The sequence below is a fragment of the Nycticebus coucang genome, chromosome 17, assembly GCF_027406575.1.
Source record: "Nycticebus coucang isolate mNycCou1 chromosome 17, mNycCou1.pri, whole genome shotgun sequence".
In the NCBI taxonomy this organism is placed as follows: domain Eukaryota; kingdom Metazoa; phylum Chordata; class Mammalia; order Primates; family Lorisidae; genus Nycticebus; species Nycticebus coucang.
Genome location: NC_069796.1, coordinates 22,927,237 through 22,948,977, shown reverse-complemented (window position 1 = coordinate 22,948,977; position 21,741 = coordinate 22,927,237). Strand labels below are relative to the sequence as shown.

Below are 21,741 nucleotides of genomic sequence, written 5' to 3'. Positions count from 1 at the left end.
GTATATCCGTAAATGATTTGATTTCTCCGTCAATTTTGAAGCTCAGCTTAGCAGGGTACAGAATTCTGGGCTGGAAATTGTTCTGTTTAAGTAGATTCAGGGTAGATGACCATTGTCTTCTTGCTTGGAAAGTTTCATTAGAGAAGTCTGCGGTCACTCTGATGTATTTGCCCCTGTAGGTCAACTGGTGCTTACTCCTGGCAGCTTGCAGAATCTTTTGTTTTGTCTTGACTTTGGACAGGTTCATCACAATGTGTCTTGGAGAAGCTCGGTTAGTGTTGAGGCCACCTGGGGTCCGATAGCCCTCTGAAAGCAGTGTGTCAGAATCTTTGGTGATATTTGGGAAATTTTCTTTTATAATATTCTCTAGTATGGCTTCCATTCCTCTCGGGCATTCTTCTGCCCCTTCTGGAATTCCTATAACTCGTATGTTGGAACTCTTCATAAAATCCCATAATTCTGACAGTGAACGTTCTGCTTTCTCTCTCTTCTTTTCTGCCTCTTTTACTATCTCAGTTATCTCAAAAACTTTGTCTTCTACCTCTGAAATTCTTTCTTCTGCATGGTCTAACCTGTTGCTGCTACTTTCCATTGCATCTTTAAGTTCCCCGATTGACTGTTTCATTTAGCAAAGGGATACAAGAAAAAAGGAAGAAATATAGGACCACAAAACCATCAGAAATTCAATAATTTTAACATGGCAGTAGTAAGTTCTTACCTGTCAATAATAACATTGAATGTAAATGGACTAAACCAGCCAATCAAAAGATATAGAGTGGCTAAATAAATAAGGAAATAAGACCTAATTATGGGTTGTCTACAAGAAACCCACCTCACCTATGAAAATTCATATAGACTAAAAATAAAGCGATGGAAAAAGACAGTCCATGCAAATGGAAACCAAAAGGAAGGAGGAGTAGCTCTATTTACATCAGGTAAAATAGATTTCAAGGCAAAAACTGTAAAAAGAGACCAAGTAGACAACTATGAATATACGCCAATAAATTGGAAAACCTAGAAGAAACTGATAATTCCTTGATGCATACAACTTACCAAGATTGAACCAGGAAAAAATCCAAAACCTAATAAACTAATAACAAATAATGAGATAGAAGCAGTAATGAAAATATTCCTGTGACTACACCACTGAATGCTACTAAGCATTCAAAGAAGAACTAATACCAATCCTATGCAAACTATTTCAAAGAAATCAATGAGAGAGTACTCCCAAACTCATTCTACAAGGCCTGTATCACCCTGATACTAAAATCAGACAAAGACATAACAACAACAAAAAAAGAAAGAAAGAAAGAAAGAAAAAGAAAAGCCAATATCTCTGATGAACATAGATGTAAAAATCCTCAACAAAATGCTTCCAAACTGAATCAACATCACACTAAAAAGACAATTCATCATGATCAAGTAAATGAACTCACCAAAGACTTACAAGAAAACATTTTATAACCAATAATTTTAACCATATGGCAACTCTGTTTACAATAATAAGGAAGCAAAGAGAAATCTAAAAAAACTGTATACTTAAACTCCATTTCCCCTACTTTTTGACTTTGTTTCCATCTATATCTTTTTATACCATCTATCTCTTTAAAAGTTATTGTATTGATTATTTTTGATAGGCTTATCTTTTAGCATTCCTACTAGAAATTAAGTGGTTTATTCCCTGTGATTATAGCAGTAGATCATTTCGTATTTATTTATTTTTTATTTATTTTTTTTTTATTGTTGGGGATTCATTGAGGGTACAATAAGCCAGTTACACTGATTACAATTGTTAGGTAAAGTCCCTCTTGCAATCATGTCTTGCCCCCATAAAGTGTGACACACCCTAAAGCCCCACCCCCTCCCTCCATCCCTCTTTCTGCTTCCCCCCCATGACCTTAATTGTCATTAATTGTCCTCATATCAAGATTGAGTACATAGGATTCATGCTTCTCCATTCTTGTGATGCTTTACTAAGAATAATGTCTTCCACTTCCATCCAGGTTAATACGAAGGATGTAAAGTCTCCATTTTTTTTAATGGCTGAATAGTATTCCATGGTATACATATACCACAGCTTGTTAATCCATTCCTGGGTTGGTGGGCATTTAGGCTGTTTCCACATTTTGGCGATTGTAAATTGAGCTTCAATAAACAGTCTAGTACAAGTGTCCTTATGATAAAAGGATTTCTTTCCTTCTGGGTAGATGCCCAGTAATGGGATTGCAGGATCAAATGGGAGGTCTAGCTTGAGTGCTTTGAGGTTTCTCCATACTTCCTTCCAGAAAGGTTGTACTAGTTTGCAGTCCCACCAGCAGTGTAAAAGTGTTCCCTTCTCTCCACATCCACGCCAGCATCTGCAGTTTTGAGATTTTGTGATGTGGGCCATTCTCACTGGGGTTAGATGATATCTCAGGGATGTTTTGATTTGCATTTCTCTAATATATAGAGATGATGAACATTTTTTCATGTGTTTGTTAGCCATTCGTCTGTCGTCTTTAGAGAAAGTTCTATTCATGTCTCTTGCCCATTGATATAAGGGATTGTTGGCTTTTTTCATGTGGATTAATTTGAGTTCTCTATAGATCCTAGTTATCAAGCTTTTGTCTGATTGAAAATATGCAAATATCCTTTCCCATTGTGTGGGTTGTCTCTTTGCTTTGGTTATTGTCTCCTTAGCTGTACAGAAGCTTTTCAGTTTAATGAAGTCCCATTTGTTTATTTTTGTTGTTGTTGCAATTGCCATGGCAGTCTTCTTCATGAAGTCTTCCCCCAGGCCAATATCTTCCAGTGTTTTGCCTATGCTTTCTTTGAGTATTTTTATTGTTTCATGCCTTAAATTTAAGTCCTTTATCCATCTTGAATCAATTTTTGTGAGTGGGGAAAGGTGTGGGTCCAGTTTCAGTCTTTTACATGTAGACATCCAGTTCTCCCAACACCATTTATTGAATAGGGAGTTTTTCCCCCAAGGTAAGTTCTTGTTTGGTTTATCGAAGATTAGGTGGTTGTAAGATGTTAGTTTCATTTCTTGGTGTTCAATTCGATTCCAAGTGTCTATGTCTCTGTTTTTGTGCCAGTACCATGCTGTCTTGAGCACTATGGCTTTGTAGTACAGACTAAAATCTGGTATGCTGATGCCCCCAGCTTTATTTTTGTTACTAAGAACTGCCTTAGCTATACGGGGTTTTTTCTGGTTCCATACAAAACGCAGAATCATTTTTTCCAAATCTTGAAAGTACGATGTAGGTACTTTGATAGGAATGGCATTGAATAGGTAGATTGCTTTGGGAAGTATAGACATTTTAACAATGTTGATTTTTCCCATCCATGAGCATGGTATGTTCTTCCATTTGTTAATATCCTCTGCTATTTCCTTTCTGAGGAGTTCATAGTTTTCTTTATAGAGGTCCTTCACCTCCTTCGTTAGGTACATTCCTAGGTATTTCATTTTCTTTGAAACTATGGTGAAGGGAGTTGTGTCCTTAATTAGCTTCTCATCTTGACTGTTATTGGTGTATACAAAGGCTACTGACTTGTGGACATTCATTTCGTATTTATTTAATTACCCTTACTACAAAGTTGTACAACCTCAGATGATTTCATATTGTTCATTAATGTCTATGTTTCAGATTGAAGAATTCTTTCAGTATTCTTGTAAGTTAGGTATGGTGTTGATGAAATCCCTCCTGCTTGTCTGGGAGTCTTTTTTTCTCCTTCATGTTTGAAGGATAGTTTTGTAGAATTTATATTCTAGTGTTAAGATTTTTTCATTCATCACTTTGACTGTATTATAACACTCTCTCCTGGCTTGTAAGGTTTCCACTGAGAAATCTGCTGTCAGATATATTAAAGCTCCTTTATATATTTTTTTCTTACTTCTCTTAGGATCGTTTTTTATCCATGACATTTGGGAGTTTGATTATTAAATGCTTTGAGGTAGTCTTATTTGGATTAAATTTGCCTGTTGTTCTATGACCTTCTTGTACCTGAATATTGATATCTTTCTTTAGATTTGGAAAGTTCTCTGCTGTTATTTCTTTGAATATCTTACTATACTAATCTTTTTCTACCTCTTCTTCAAGGTCAATACCTCTTAGATTTCCTTCTTCAAGACTATTTTTTATATCTTATAGACATGCCTCATTCTTTTTGATTCTTTTTTCTTTTCTGATTGTGTATTTTCAAATAGCCTGTTTTCAAACTCTCTAATTCTTTCTTTTGCTTAATCAATTCTGCTGTTGAAGGACTCTGGTGCATTTTTCAGTTTTTCCATTAAAATTTTCAGCTCCAGAATTTCAACTTGAGTTTTTTGTTGTTTTTTTGAATTTTGCTTTCAACTGGCTTTCAATCATCTTAGTTCGAAGCTTTCTTTTAATTTTCTTTTTTTTTTTCTTTTCTTCCTTTAGTGATTCTCTTGCCCTCAGAGCCTTCCAAGTAGCTGGAACTACAGGCATCTGCCACCACACCCAGCTTTTTTTGATAGAGACGGGGGCTCACTCTGGCTCACTCCACCTCAGTCTGGTCACTCCAGCTCAGGCTGGCCTCAAACGTCTGAGCTCAGGACAATCCACCCACCTCAGCCTCCCATAGCACTAGGATTGTAGGCATGAGCCACCATACCTGGCCTCAACTTGATTTTTTATCATAATTATTTCATTGTCTTTGGTAAATTTCTCTGATAGGCTTCTAAACTTCTTCTTTGGGTTGTCTTGACATTTACTGAGCTCCTTCAGGATAGCTATTTTGAATTCTTTGTCTGAAAGATTACATATCTCCATCACTGCCTTATTTAGCTCATTTGATGCAGTCATATTTTCATGGTTGTTCTTGATGCTTATCTGTAGATGTTTGATAATGTCTGGGCATTGAAGAGTTAGGTATTATTCTAATCATCACAGTCTAGGTTAGTTTGAATTCATATTTCTTGAGAATTTTTTTCAGGTATTCAAAAGGAATTGAATGCTGTAATCAAAGTCTTTCATCGCTGTGGCCATATAAGCATGGTAGGTGTCCCAAGCCAAGTAATTCTGTGACTCTTGCAGACTCCTTATGGTACCTGGTGAACTTGGGTAAGATACATGAGAATTATTTGGATTATAACCAGTCTCTCATTTTCTTCCTTCAATCTCTGCTTGGCTGCTAAAGTTGAGGTAGGATTCATATGGGCAATTCCTTAGCTAGGACTGACCATACTAGGTCACATTTGAAACTAACCTAGTCTCACATAAAGCCCATAATTACTGCTGTGTGGCTATCTCTGATTTGCTCAACCCCCAAGGGGTCTTTAGTCTGAAGGTGGTGAATGCTGACAGGGCTGGATCCTTCCCTCCAGGGCAGCGTGTTTTCTTCTGGCCCACTGAAGGTCTAGAAATACCATCCAGAAACTAAGGCCTGGAATCAGGAGTCTGCTTGGTACTTTATTTTACTGCGGCTGAGCTAATACTGAAGTTGTTAAGCAAAGTCTGCTGAAGTATTTCCTTTCCTTTCCCAAGCAAAAGAAGTCTCTCCCTGAGTTGTACTCCCTGAAGTCGAAGGAAGGGTAACACAGGCAATGGCTTGGCAGCTGCCACTGGTGTCTTACTAGGTCACATGCACATCAAGTCCACTGGTTCTGAGCCTACACAGCCACCAGACTTGCCCATGGACGTCAGTCTTTGTGGCTTACCTACCTTATAAATTTATTCTGAGCACCAGGCCTCTTTTCATCAGCTGGTGGTGGGGCTAGCTGGAACTCAGGTTTCAATTACTGTGGTGGAAGATTTCCCTCTGGCTGTTCTAAATAAATGTTTCTTCTGTGGGTGTTGGCAGAATTCTGCCCTGTACTATGTTCTCCTATGACAAATTAGCCCTGGTTTCCTATTTAAAGTCCCACAATCACTTCATTCTCCCTCTCCTGGGCATACAGATTGTCTTTCCACCTGCTGCCCTAGCACTGCACTGCTAAGGGATAGGGAAGGGAGGCATAGGCATTGCAAGACAGTTTTTTCTGCCCTCTTCATTGCTTCTCTCCTGAAGCAGGTACTCCCTTTACTCACCTGATTTTTAGTTCTTCTGAAGGTGCTTTCTTGTGTGGATAGTTGTTGAAGTTGATATTCTGGAAAAGGGACAATCGCTGGAGTCCTGCTTGGCCATCTTGCTCTGCCCCCTTTCTCTGATCATCAGCATTTTTTAGCAATAAAGTATTTTCAAACTAAGGTATATACATTGTTATTTTAGACATAATGCTATTGCACACTCAATATATTATAGTATAGAGTAAAAACTTGACCTTTATATATAGTGGGAAACCAAAAATATTTGTGTGTCTGGCTTTCTTGTGATACTCACTTTATTGCTACAGTCTGGAAGCAAACCCACAACATCTCCTAGGTGTGCCTGTGTAATGATGAAGAGCAGACTCCATTAGCATGATTGGTCTCCCTCAAACCCTTTCTAAACTCAAAACTCAATGACATGTAGTGACCATTCCTCACCCACATAGGGAAGATCTACGTTCCACAGAGTTATTATAGTGGCCTCCTTCTCCTTAGTGGAATTTCTATTTCTCAGTATTTTTTTTTCCTTAAGTCAGCTCTAAATTCTCTGGCTTCAATAAAATAACTCTCTTATTCTAAGAGTTTCTGTACAGTGTTGTGCCCTTGTTCATGCCCAATTAAGGATCATAAAGAATAATGCAACTAATAGTAATTAGTAGCATAAAAGAAAATGATGGTTGAAAAAAGAAAAAGAAAAGAAAAGAAAAACAACCAGTAGGAGACTTCCTGGGAGAGTTTTTATTCCTATTTTGACTAGCCATATGAAAAATGTAACAGAAGTACCAACCACCTGGGATACAGTGGGGCTGGACAAATAGCAAGAATAGATGACAGTGGAGAATTCTGCAACAGTGAGGTAATGAGTTAAAAGGCCCAATGCTTTTTTATTCCATTTAATTTCAAAGGTTTAATTTTCACCATTACCAAATGGTGATTATTACATCCCCCTTGTGAACAAAGCACTGACCTAGATCCCACCACCTAGGAGCATATTATGCCAGCATGCATTTTGAATTTCCCTTGGTTATATTCATAGAAAAGTAGTGCCTGATGAAATGCTCTTCCTAAAGAATGACTTCGCATCTCTGCCTTTTGCTCTTGCTCTTTCGTGTGACTGGAGTTCCTTGTTCTCTTCCACTGACTCTGCTCTTCAAATTCTTCCCATTCAGGACCCTGCCCTCCTGGAAGCCTTCATGGATCCTACAGCTTCCACGTGAGTTGTTTCTCACTCTGAATTCTTAAGTATTCACCCCAAGCCAATAACTTTTAAAATATTTTTAAAAAATTAAAATAATTTTACGGTGGCACCTGTGGCTCAGTGAGTAGGGCACTTGCCCCATATACCAAGGGTGGTGGGTTCAAACCTGGCCCTGGCCAAACTGCAACAAAAAAAAGCCAGGCATTGTGGTGGGCACCTGTAGTCCCAGCTACTTGGGAGGCTGAGGCAAAAGAATCGCCTAAGCCCAAGAGCTGGAGGTTTCTGTGAGCTATGATCCCACGGCACTTTACTGAGGGCAACAAAGTGAGACTCTGTCTCTAAAAAAAAAAAAAAAAAATTAAAATAATTTTAGAAGTGTTATATGATTTAAATACAATAAAACTTATATATCTTAGTTGTACAGTTTGATACATTTTAGAAATAATCATAACTGAAATCAAGCTCTAGAACATTTCTAGAAGATTTCTCAGCACTATTTTAGCCTCTAACACCATAGACTAGGTTTGCTTGTTTTTGGTTTATATAAATCAATGATTCTGACCTGAAGGTGCTATTATCCCCCAGGGGACTTAGGCAATGTCTGGAAACATTTTTGTTTCTTACAAAGTGTAGTGGGCTGGGGGTACTGTTGGCTTCTGGCATGTGGAGACCAGGGGTGTCATGACATCCTACAATGCCTCACATCAAAGAATTATCTGGTTCTAAATGTCAACAGAGCTGAGGTTGAGAATCCTTGATGTAAATGTAACCATAAAAAGTATCTACTCTTTCGTGTCTGATTTCTTTTACTCAATATCATATCTGTGAGAAACATCTATGATGTTATGTGTCTCAGTAGTTCTTATTTATTGCTGTGTATTCTACTGTGTATTCTCTATAGTAAATGAGTAAACAAAAATATTTGTTTATTCATTGTACTGTTGATGGATATCCCTAAGTCATTTTAAAATCCAGCACTTAGAATATTTATTTCATTGGTAGATATTTGTATCCAAGTAGGTTGAAGAAAGTTAGTATGGAAAAGTGGTTAAGAGGTCAGATTAGGGTGTTAGACTAACCTAGATTTGCCCGTTGGCTTCATCTCATCCTAGCCATAGGACCGTGATGGCAAATTACCTAACCTGTCTGGGCCTCAAGTTCCTCTTCAGGAAAACGGAGATACTGAGGTAACTATAGCTATGTATAGAGTTGCTGAAAGGATTTTATAAACTGATACATTTAAAGTGCTCAAAATAGTGCTGAACTCATTTCGGTGCTAAAAAGTGTTGGGCTACATGCCCATCAAGTTCCTTGGGCTTAGTTATTGGTCAAAAAATGTATTGTGTGATAAATAATTAGTGGTAAAAAGGAGGAAAAAGAAATAATTGTTTGGGCATTTGTCAAGGTTGAGAAAGGAATTGGTGGTTAGCAAAGTGCCTCTAATGAAACATACCTATCCCACATTGGGGCTACCTCTGATAATCAAAAGATATGCAAACAGGTAATTGTCATATACATCTTAAAATAGTAAATTTCATGGAATTAGAAAATACTCTTTAAAGAGAAAAATAATTCAATGTCAGGATTTTACATCATTTTAAACTGATCTAGAACTCATGTTTTAGAAACCTCCAGGTTAAACAGAAGGAATCATGAATAAATGTTCTAATGCTTCTTGATTATGAGAAATAACAGCACATGGAGGGAAAGTGGCAACAACTATTGTAAATATTAACGTAAAAGGTTTTTGAAGGAATTATATTAAAGAAACATAAAGAATTTGCCTGGTTGAATGAGCATATTATTGGGTGACGTTACTAAACAAACATGAAGACTATTTTTTTTTATGAAGACTATTTTTAAATAACTTTTTTGAAAAAAAAACTTTCTTGGGAAAATATAATATTTTTAGTCTCTCTTTACATGATACCTTATACCTATGTGGCTTTGTAGAGGGTCAAAGCTTGTTCTAAGAAACAATTCACTATACAATGCAGATTGTATATAACAAATTTTGCTTCACTGTCATACAATCCTTGTTATGTAAGTAGAGTCACAGTCCTCACATCCCATTGTGGAGGGGATCTGAGTGGTAAGAGCTGAAAAGATGAACTCAATGAGTATCACCTGCCATATATAAATTCGGGGTGGGGGGGGATACTCCTGGTGATTGTTTAATTTTTCCTAGAAAAGACCTTGTTTCTTATGGAAATCTGGGGAATAAGATATGAAGGCAAGCCATGGACTTTGTTCATTCAATAATGGGTTCGTGGTTGTGATATCACCTCTGAGCAGAGCTAGAACCTTGATAAAAGGTGTTTTCTTAAGTGTCTGTTATATTACTAAACTGGAGGACATGTGAGCTTTTGCCTATGGGACTGACAATGGTTAAAGGATTAAGACATTTGGAAACTGGCCCATTGTTGCTCAGAGATCCGGTTACTCCTGGGCAGGAGGCTTCCTGAGAGCTTCATAGAGGCCCTGGAGCAGTGGTGCAGCTGTCACAACTGGCTGTGTCCCTGACTGCCACACTGCTGATGTGGCTTCTTTTTGGCTCATGCCATTCACTGACGATGACCAACTGTGTAACAAGGCAAACGACCCCTAAGAAAAACATAGTTTATATTAAAACCAAGTTGGGCTGCAGAAAACCACATTTTCTGATTTGGTACATGGAAAAAATCAAGAGGCAAAAGACTGTCCCACACAATCCCCATCAGGGACAAATTTTGTCCCCATGTTACTGGATCAATTACACAGGTAAATTTGAGAAAACGTGTGGGAGTCATTTGCTGTAGCCTTTGTGATGGGTTAGAGCAGAGCAGAAAGTTATTGGTTCCTGATATAAAGATTCCAAATAAATTTCCAGCCACCAAATCATGATGAGACCATGAAACAGAGAACTGATAGTACATCGCAGCCCAGTCAAAGTGGAAGAGGCTTCATCCCAGCTGAGCTCCTCACTTCTATTCTTTCTGACCCTCAGCATCACATAAAGATGGGAAAGGGTGTGGGGAAAGGTATAAATGGACAGAGAGAGGAAAACATGTAAAATCATGTGAACCATTTTACTTGCCATTCCAGCCCATGTGTGACAATGCCCGTAGGACCCAGAGATAGGAGTGGTGAAAACTCAGTTACCTGTGGTCTCCTGCAGTGTTAGCATCTCATCACTTTAAAGGATTTTAGTATTTTTAAAGATGTGTGTTTTTCATATGACATGTCCTCTAAACACAAGCTAAGTGCTTACTTGATGCACACACTACTGAGGAAACGGTATGGGTCCCAGGGCTTTTCAGTAGCCATCCCATGACACCATTGTCTAGAACCAGGGTTGTTCTACACAACCAACAAAATATGGTAGAAATGATGGTTGTACATGTGACGTAGGAGACCAAGGCTCAGAAAATGTGGCCACTTTTGCTGGCTTTGTCTTGGATCAATTGCTCTAAGGGAAGCTGGCACAAAAGCATCCCATGGAGATATTAATGTGCCAAAGAACCAAGGCCTCTTGCCAACCCCCAGCACCAACTTGTCAGCCGTGTAAGTCGCCTTGGAAGCAGCTCCTCCAGTTCCAGTCTGGGTTTCAGATGACTGCAGCCCTGGCTGACATGGGAACTGTAACCTTGTGAAAAATCTGAAGCTAGAACTACCCGACTAAATTATTTCCGAGTTCATGACCCACAGAGATAATAAATGATTATTATTTTAAGCCATTAAATTTTGAAACAATCTGTCATGCAGCAATGGATAATGAACACAATTAGAGTCCTGAGGATCCTCGGGGATGCTCTGGTGACTGACTCCCAGAAAGTCAGTCTTTTTAACAAAGGCATCCAGTTTGAGCACAACCGTGATTGCCACTATTCAACAAACTTCAGGCAAATTCCGGTATTGTCTCATTTAATCTACATAGCAGTTCTATGAAGTAGATGTTCTTTATTTCCCCATTTCACAGAGGAGGGAAAACTGAAGTCCCAAAAATTCCCAGGTCATTCAGGTAGGATGGACGGACAGCAAGTCCCACAATCTTAACCTCTGATGTCATACAGCCTCACCATCCAACAATTTTCTCACTCTTGTTATCTCAGCTTCTATTTTATGTGAGATTTTAATAGGTTTCCATTTTCCTCTGAAAGAGATAAAAAGTGGATTATAGGCACACTGAGATTTCATATCCCCATCGTCTGCAATGCAAGCAAACAAAGAAGGCGCACAGGGCACTTCTCTCACAAAACATGGCTCATTGGTACGCTGAATATTTTAAATGGAAGGCCATAGAGACGAACAGATGCTAGAATAAAGTTTTCTTTTATCTTCATAATGATGGGACAGACCCACCAAGGAGAACAATGGTCCTCAGGGACCCCTCCCAAAACACTCTGTCAATCTCCCAAAGCACAGGATGCAGCTGTTCTCTGAAGTCCCCTTGTCTGCTTAAAGTCTGGACTCACCAATGAAGAAAACAATTATCTCTGGGCTCTCACCTGAGTTTTCATTATCTGAACCCATGTCACAGGAAGGAAAACTAAAGTCTGTCAACAAACCTGAACTGACTCTTGTCACAAACCATGGTCTTCTGTTTGGGCCCAGCAGACTTTGTTCCAGGCTATTGTCTGTTCTTCAAGACTATTTGATTACTCTAAAAATCATTTACTACCCGCAAGACCATGCACACTTCCCTATCTCTCTTTTCTTCTGAAGTAGGGTATATAAACATCTGTACCCCATGGGGCAATCACTCTATGAATCTCCTAATGTTCATGGTAGTAGTAAATTTGTATGCCTTTTCTTCTATTAATCAGGCTTCTGGGGAGTTGAATTTTCAGTGAACCTTCCAAGGACAAAGAGGTGGTTTTCCCTTTGCCCCTAGGACTATAAACTAGGTTTCTATGAAATTTGAGCTCTTAGGACACTGTATCTGTAGTGAACGTAACCATTTTCCTAGTAAAATAAACCAGGTGAAGAGGAAACATATTTCTTCTGATATTTAGTTAGGTTACCTCAAAATAGCTTTGCTTATTCAAAGTAAAAAGATCAGTTTTCTATAAGTTATCATTTTAATATATTCATACAAACTTTGGACTATCCGTTCAAAAAGCCTCAGTTTGACCCTAGAAAGTGGAATTCATCCTATGCTCAAAAAGAAGTTCTTTCCAAGAAACCATACAAGGAGGCAGAGCAACATGGCGGCCGAGTAACAGCTTCTTTGCATCTGGGCACCATGAGTCTGGGGAAATAGGACTCCAGGCATCTCTGGCTTGTGGGATCTGCCTATCATCACCCCTGTGAGGATACAGGGAGTCAGCGAGAGACTATTGGACCCCAAGAGGAGGACTAAAACAGTGGAAAAACGGCAAGTGGTCACGTGTGTTCAATCCATCTAAACCAGCCCGCAACTGTAAGTTCAGTAGCAGTGAGACTGCAAACCGGAAAGGCCTTACCTGTGAACTGTTTTGGTGTCTTTGGACTTGGCACTCAGTTCCACTGCCTTGGGGAGAGCCTGAGCGGGAGTGTAGAGAACTTTGGCCATTGTCTAGGTCCCCAGTCTGAGCCGCTGAGCCAGACGGAGCTAATAGTGTTTGGCTGTGGGCCACAGGGAGCCATTGTGAGCGATCTGCCCCGGCAAGCTCTGCCCTCAGGGTCGCAGAGCTAGAATCAGGTGGGAGCTGGTAACCCAGTGACAGAATAGCCTAAGAGTGGGGTCTGGGCCACCTTGCAGCCCTAACCCTCAGGGGCAGAGTGTGACCGGTTTTGGCACACTGGGTAAGTGGATAGCCACTTCAGCAGTGATTCCAACGACAAGCACTTTCCTGGGAAAGCTTCTGCTCAGCAAGTTTACAAGTTCAAAGTGCCTTTTAAGTGGGCGGAAGAGAGATTTAGGGCGTCTATATGCTGGGGTTTGAGAAATCAGCAGCCTCCAGTCGTATCAGAACTGTGATTAACATCTCATACCCCAGAAGACCACGTGTTGCCCAGACAATATTCAATAACATATACATACTGCTTTGTTTTTGGTTGTTTTTATTTTCTGGGGGGGGGGGGGTTGGTTGTTTTTTTTTTTTGTTTATTTTGATGTTGTTGATGTTTAGTTTTTTAATTTCAACCTTTTCCATATAGATCCCGTTTCTTTCTCAATTTTTCTACTTTAATTATAATTTCACATTGCTGGCTTTTTCAATAACTAGAACTTCATTTTTGCTAGTGTTTCTACCGCTATTATTTGGTTTTTCACCCAATTTTATCCCATAAAGTTTTCTGTTTGCTTGTTTTGGTTTGATTTATAGCATTTTTGTCTTTCCTCTCTACTTGGTGGAGGTGGGGTACTGTGTCTGATCAGGTTAGCGAAGAGCTGCTGACCTCAAGGGAACCACCCAACTGGGCACCCCCAGAAGGTGTTTTTTTTTTTTTTAAGGTTGTATCAAAGTACCCTACTGTACACCTATATTGCTCTGTCTCCCTCTTTCTGTGCCTCTCCTCTTTATGTCAATATTCCTTTTACCCACCCCCTCTCCTTTCTCTATTTTTCTTTTTTTTTTTCTTATCACTTGGTCCTCCTTTCTTTCATCCCTTTTTTGCTCTTAAACCTTCTCACACTTCTGGTCCTGTAACGCTTAGTCCACAGACACGAGAACTTAAAGAGCAAGAGGAAGTGAAAGGAAAATTAGGGCAAGGAAACAGATAAAAGAAATCACTCATGAGGAAGAATCAGCAGAAAACTCCAGGCAACTTGAAGAACCAGTCCAGAATAACCCTGCCAAGGGACCATGAGGTAGCTACTGGAAAGGATTCCACCTATAAAGAAATGTTAGGAATGACAGAAGGGGAACTTAGAATACACATGTAGAAAACAATGAAAGACATGATGGAAACAATGAAAGAAACTGCTAATAAAGTGGAAAATAACCAAAAGGAAATCCAAAAACAGAATCAAATAAGAGATGAACTATATGAAGAATATAAAAAGGATATAGCAGAGCTAAAGGAACTGAAACAGTCAATTAGGGAACTTAAAGATGCAATGGAAAGTATCAGCAACAGGTTAGACCATGAAGAAGAAAGAATTTCAGAGGTAGAAGACAAAGTTCTTGAGATAACTCAGATAGTAAAAGAGGCAGAAAAGAAGAGAGAGAAAGCAGAACGTTCACTGTCAGAATTATGGGACTTTATGAAGCGTTCCAACATACGAGTTATAGGAATTCCAGAAGGGGAAGAAGAATGCCCCAGAGGAATGGAAGCCATACTAGAGAATATTATAAAAGAAAATTTCCCAAATATCACCAAAGATTCTGACACACTGCTTTCAGAGGGCTATCGGACCCCAGGTCGCTTCAACTCTAACCGAGGTTCTCCAAGACACATTGTGATGAACCTGTCCAAAGTCAAGACAAAAGAAAAGATTCTGCAAGCTGCCAGGAGTAAGCGCCAGTTGACCTACAGGGGCAAATCCATCAGAGTGACCGCAGACTTCTCTAAGGAAACTTTCCAAGCAAGAAGACAATGGTCATCTACCTTTAATCTACTTAAACAGAACAATTTCCAGCCCAGAATTATGTACCCTGCTAAGCTAAACTTCAAAATTGATGGAGAAATCAAATCATTTACGGATATACAAACATTGAGGAAATTCGCCACAACAAGACCAGCTCTACAGGAAATACTTCAACCTGTTCTGCACACTGACCACCACAATGGATCAGCAGCAAAGTAAGAACTCAGAAATTAAAGGACAGAACCTAACCTCCACACTGATGCAAAAGATAAAACTAAGCAATGGGCTCTAACAAAATAAGATGAATAGAATACTACCACAGTTACCAATTATCTCAATAAATGTGAATGGCTTGAATTCCCCACTGAAGAGACATAGATTGGCTGACTGGATTAAAAAACACAAGCCATCCATTTGCTGTCTGCAAGAAACACACCTGGCTTCAAAAGACAAATTCAAGCTTCGAGTCAAGGGTTGGAAGACCATTTTTCAGGCAAATGGAATTCAGAAGAAAAGAGGAGTTGCAATCTTATTTTCAGATACATGTGGATTTAAAGCAACTAAAGTCAAAAAAGGCAAAGATGGTCACTTTATATTGGTCAAGGGAAAAATACAACAAGAAGACATTTGAATTCTAAATATCTATGCACCCAATTTAAATGCTCCCAGATTCTTGAAACAGACCTTACTCAGTCTGAGAAATATGATATCTGATGATACCATAATAACAGGGGACTTTAACACTCCTCTTACAGAGCTGGACAGATCCTCTAAACAGAAATTAAAGATATAAGAGATTTAAATGAGACCCTAGAACAACTGTGCTTGAGAGACACATATAGAACACTCCACCCCAAAGATAAAGAATATACATTCTTCTCATCACCCCATGGAACATTCTCCAAAATTGATCATATCCTGGGAATCAAAACAAATATCAACAGAATCAAAAGAATTGAAATTTTACCTTGTATCTTCTCAGACCATAAGGCACTAAAGGTGGAACTCAACTCTAACAGAAACACTCGACCCCACGCAAAGGCAAAGAAATTAAACAATCTTCTGTTGAATAACAGATGGGTGCAGGAAGAAATAAAACAGGAAATCATTACCTTCCTTGAGAATAACAACAATGAAGACACAAGCTGCCAAAACCTGTGGGATACTGTAAAAGAAGTTTTGAGAGGAAAATTCATCGCTTTAGATGCCTACATTCGAAAAACAGAAAGAGTGCGCATCAACAATCTCACAAGAGATCTTATGGAATTGGAAAAAGAAGAACAATCTAAGCCTAAACTCAGTAGAAGAAAAGAAATATCCAAAATCAAATCAGAGATCAACGAACTTGAAAACAAAAGAATCATTCAGAAAATTAATGAAACAAGGAGTTGGTTTTTTGAAAAAACAAATAAAATAGATAAACCATTGGCCAGACTAACAAGGAATAGAAAAGTAAAATCTCTAGTAACCTCAATCAGAAATGATAAAGGGGAAATAACAACTGATCTCACAGAGATACAAGAGATCATCTCTGAATACTACCAGAAACTCTATGGCCAGAAATTTGACAATGCGAAGGAAATGAATCAATATTTGGAATCACACCCTCTCCCTAGACTCAGCCAGGAAGAAATAGAGCTCCTGAACAGACCAATTTCAAGCACTGAGATCAAAGAAAGACTAAAAAATCTTCCAACCAAAAAATGTCCTGGTCCAGATGGCTTCACTCCAGAATTCTATCTAACCTTCAAGGAAGAGCTTATTAGTGTACTGCAGAAATTATTCCAAAAAATTGAGGAAGAAGGAATCCTCCCCAACACATTCTAAGAAGCAAACATCAACCTGATACCAAAACCAGGAAAAGACCCAAACGAAAAGGAGAATTTCAAACCAATCTCACTCATGAATATAGATGCAAAAATTCTCAACAAAATCCTAGCCAATAGATTACAGCTTATCATCAAAAAAGTCATTCATCATGATCAAGTAGGCTTCATCCCAGGGATGCAAGGCTGGTTTAACATACGCAAGTCCGTAAACGTTATCCACCATATTCACAGAGGCAAAAATAGAGATCACATGATCCTCTCAATAGATGCAGAAAAAGCATTTGATAAAATCCAGCATCCTTTTCTAATTAGAACACTGAAGAGTATAGGCATAGGTGGCACATTTCTAAAATGGATTGAAGCTATCTGTGACAAACCCATAGCCAATATTTTACTGAATGGAGTAAAACTGAAAGCTTTTCCTCTTAGAACTGGAACCAGACAAGGTTGTCCTCTGTCACCTTTACTATTCAACATAGTGCTGGAAGTTCTAGCCAATACAATTAGGCAAGACAAGGAAATAAAGGGAATCCAAATGGGAGCAGAGGAGGTCAAACTCTCCCTCTTTGCTGACGACATGATCTTATACTTAGAGAACTGCAAAGACTCAACCACAAGACTCCTAGAAGTCATCAAAAAATACAGTAATGTTTCAGGATGTAAAATCAATGTCCACAAGTCAGTAGCCTTTGTGTATACCAATAACAGTCAAGATGAGAAGCTAATTAAGGACACAACTCCCTTCACCATAGTTTCAAAGAAAATGAAATACCTAGGAATATACTTCACGAAGGAGGTGAAGGACCTCTATAAAGAAAACTATGAAATCCTCCGAAAGGAAATAGCAGAGGGTATTAACAAATGGAAGAATATACCATGCTCATGGATGGGAAGAATCAACATTGTTAAAATGTCTATACTTCCCAAAGCAATCTACCTATTCAATGCCATTCCTATCAAAATACTAACATCATACTTTCAAGATTTGGAAAAAATGATTCTGCGTTTTGTATGGAACCAGAAAAAAACCCGTATAGCTAAGGCAGTTCTCTGTAACAAAAATAAAGCTGGGGGCATCAGCATACCAGATTTTAGTCTGTACTACAAAGCCATAGTGCGCAAGACAGCATGGTACTTGCACAAAAACAGAGACATAGACACTTGGAATCGAATAGAAAACCAAGAAATGAAACTAATATCTTACAGCTACCTAATCTTTGATTAACCAAACAAGAACATACCTTGCGGGAAAGACTCCCTATTCAATAAATGGTGTTGGGAGAACTGGATGTCTACATGTAAAAGACTGAAACTGGACCCACACCTTTCCTCACTCACAAAAATTGATTCAACATGGATAAAGGACTTAAATTTAAGGCATGAAACAATAAAAATCCTCCAAGAAAGCATAGGAAAAACACTGGAAGATATTGGCCTGGGGAAAGACTTCATGAAGAAGACTGCCATCGCAATTGAACAACAACAAAAATAAACAAATGGGACTTCATTAAACTGAAAAGCTTCTGTACAGCCAAGGAGACAATAACCAAAGCAAAGAGACAACCTACACAATGGGAAAGGATATTTGCATATTTTCAATCAGACAAAAGCTTGATAACTAGGATCTATAGAGAACTCAAATTAATCCACATGAAAAAAGCCAACAATCCCTTATATCAATGGGCAAGAGAGATGAATAGAATGTTCTCTAAAGATGACAGACGAATGGCTAACACATGAAAAAATGTTCATCATGTCTATATATTAGAGAAATGCAAATCAAAACAACCCTGAGATATCATCTAACCCCAGTGAGAATGGCCCACATCACAAAATCTCAAAACTGCAGATGCTGGCGTGGATGTGGAGAGAAGGGAACACTTTTACACTGCTGGTGGGACTGCAAACTAGTATAACCTTTCTGGAAGGAAGTATGGAGAAACCTCAAAGCACTCAAGCTAGACCTCCCATTTGATCCTGCAATCCCATTACTCAGCATCTACCCAGAAGAAAAAAAAATCCTTTTATCATAAGGACACTTGTACTAGACTGTTTATTGCAGCTCAATTTACAATCGCCAAAATGTGGAAACAGCCTATATGCCCACCAACCCAGGAATGGATTAACAAGCTGTTGTGAGATTGTTGATGTGCTCTCTTTCTGTTTTTCGAATGTAGGCATCTAAAGCGATGAATTTTCCTCTCAAAACTGCTTTTGCCGTATCCCACAGGTTTTGGTAGCTTGTGTCTTCATTGTTGTTATGCTCAAGGAAGTTAATGATTTCCTGTTTTATTTCTTCCTTCACCCATCTGTTATTCAACAGAAGATTGTTTAGTTTCCATGCCTTTGGGTGGGGTGGAGCATTGTTGTTAGAGTTGAGTTCCACCTTTAGTGCCTTATGGTCTGAAAAGATACAAGGTAAAATTTAAATTTTTTGATTCTGTTGATATTTGTTTTGTGTCCCAGGATATGATCAATTTTGGAGAATGTTCCATGGGGTGATGAGAAGAATGTATATTCTTTATCTTTGGGATGGAGTATTCTATATGCGTCTATCAAGCACAGTTGTTCTAGGGTCTCATTTAAATCTCTTATATCCTTGTTTAATTTTTGTTTAGAGGATCTGTCCAGCTCTGTAAGAGGAGTGTTAAGGTCCCCTGTTATTATGGTAATATCAGATATTGTCGGTGTCGCTCGGCCGCCGACCAGCAGGGACGAACACACCAACGCAGACAGCTTTCAGCAGGTTTATTATCAGGTACAAGCAGCTTGTCCGGGGAGAGCAGGATGGAAAAGCCCCTAACCTTGTCCGGGGAGAGCAGGATGGAAAAGCTCTTCTAACCTTGTCCGGGGAGAGCAGGATGGAAAAGCCCTCTAACCTTGTCCGGGGAGAGCAGGATGGCAAAGCTCCCTAACCTTGTCCGGGGAGAGCAGGATGGTAAAGCTCCCTAACCTTGTTTACAGCACTCTGTATATATACTCTAGGACACATCCTGTTACTGCGATTTCTTGACCTAGTTATCTCTCCAATGAGCGCAAAGGGAACGGGCGGCAAGGTTGTTGCCAGGGCGCAGCCTGCAAGCAGGTTTCCTAAAGTACGCCTCCGCCATCCTGTTTTTGTGCCTGATCGATACATTGTATAAGGGCCCTCCACATCTCCCCCTTTTTATTTATTTATCGCGAGTTGTGACCATGTCTTTCTTAGGTTGTCCCCCTGTCCGAGTATAGTCTTACCCGTCATGGAGGGTACAGGCAGCAGTGGCCTGTCCTCTGTCTTAGGTTGATCTACATTGGGGGGGAATCTTACCCGTCATTGGCTACTGGTCCAGCATGCTAATTCAGATTTGGGGGGAACCTCCTGCTTGGAGGGCGAGGAGGGCCTGCTGGACGATGATGCGGTCTGGTTGTTGTTTTTGGCGGAGGGTAAGGAGAAGTTTGATGCAAAAGACTATGGCAACTAGAAGTATAATACTTAAAGCCGTGGTGCCAGCCCAATTGCGGGCATGGGAGAGCAAACTAGTTACTTTTCCTAGAATATCGTGAGTGGTAATTACTTGCACTCCAGTGCTATTGATACTAACAATATGATTCAACATTTTGCGGGTGAGGTTTTCAAATTATGCATCCCAGCTCCCCAGAAGGTAACGGGATAGTTGCAAGGAAGCATTACGCAGGGTACCATTAGGTTCAAAAATTGTGGGGGTAACACACAAGGAACTAAACAACCAAAGGAGAGGCATCTCTCCACATCATCCACCCGCTGCTGCAAAATGTCCACTCCCTAATCGACCAACAACAGTCCAGCGTGAAGGCGTCCGGCTGCGGCGGCCCGGGTGCGCAGGGCCTCCGCAACCGAGGCGGCCCGGGTGCGCAGGGCCTCCACAACTGAGGCGGACAATTGGTTGACAGCAGTAGCGGTGGGGACCGCGGTGGCAAGGGCTGCAGTCGCGGTGGCGGCGGCTGCGAGGGCTGTGGCGATGGCCGTGACAAGGGCCGCCGTGACTCCGAAGTCGCGCTTCGATGTGGCTCCATGGGCGCGGCTTCATCGTGTGAGGGGTTCACTGGACGGGTGAGTCTTTCCGGGACCCACACCGGGGAGCTCTGGTCCTGTGGAGAAACACAAACTGCACCTCGGTTCCAGATGAGAACCGGGTCTGGGCCAGGCCATTTGCCGGTAAGGACATCCTTCCAGCGCACTTGCACTGGGGAGCTGGTTTGGCGACCAAGGCAGTGGCGGTCTGCTGCTGTTTGCCCTTTGGCATCCAAAGTTAAAAAATTAAAAATGAAGAAGATTGTGTTGAACGAGGACAGGCAACGAACTGCTGTTCTCACTCAGACTCAAGACAGATACAACAAAAGGGGTCATGAACACCAGACAGTACACACACTTAACAAAAGACTAACACCCGCCACTATGGTCGTGGCCAATGACCCGTGTACACAATCCCCCGCTCTGATCGCGGGCCCTCGCTTTTGTCGCGAGCTGGATCCCTTTTCCTCCCCCGCTCTGATTGCGGGCCCTCGCTTTTGTCGCGAGCTGGATCCCTTTTCCTCCCCCGCTTTGAACGCGGGCCCTCGCTTTTGTCGCGAGCCGGATCCCTTCTCCTCCCTTGCAAGCTCTGCGGCTACCGCAGAAGTCTCCCCCACCACTTATCTACCTGGTGGGGCTACCCGGACAAACCCGGCACGGGGGGCGGCTTACCTGTCAGCTGAAAGCAGTCTCGAGAGGGGATCCTGAAGTTCCCGGTTTCGGCACCAGTTGTCGGTGTCGCTCGGCCGCCGACCAGCAGGGACGAACACACCAACGCAGATAGCTTTCAGCAGGTTTATTATCAGGTACAAGCAGCTTGTCCGGGGATAGCAGGATGGAAAAGCCCCTAACCTTGTCCGGGGAGAGCAGGATGGAAAAGCTCTTCTAACCTTGTCCGGGGAGAGCAGGATGGAAAAGCCCTCTAACCTTGTCCGGGGAGAGCAGGATGGCAAAGCTCCCTAACCTTGTCCGGGGAGAGCAGGATGGCAAAGCTCCCTAACCTTGTCCGGGGAGAGCAGGATGGCAAAGCTCCCTAACCTTGTTTACAGCACTCTGTATATATACTCTAGGACACATCCTGTTATTGCGGTTTCTTGACCTAGATATCTCTCCAATGAGCGCAAAGGGCACGAGCGGCAAGGTTGTTGCCAGGGCGC

At 40.6% G+C, this 21,741-nt stretch overlaps 1 protein-coding gene across 1 annotated transcript; it reads left to right on the top strand.

Annotated features, from left to right (window-relative positions):
- Nucleotides 1-20,049: 20,049 nt before the first annotated feature.
- LOC128569038 (uncharacterized) lies at nucleotides 20,050-21,401 on the top strand. The gene is made up of 3 exons (XM_053567107.1): nucleotides 20,050-20,387; nucleotides 20,429-20,471; nucleotides 20,565-21,401. Exon 3 carries the CDS (start codon nucleotides 20,585-20,587, stop codon nucleotides 21,290-21,292), a length of 708 nt encoding a protein of 235 aa, XP_053423082.1. The 5' UTR covers nucleotides 20,050-20,387; nucleotides 20,429-20,471; nucleotides 20,565-20,584; the 3' UTR covers nucleotides 21,293-21,401.
- The last annotated feature ends 340 nt before the right edge of the window (nucleotides 21,402-21,741 follow it).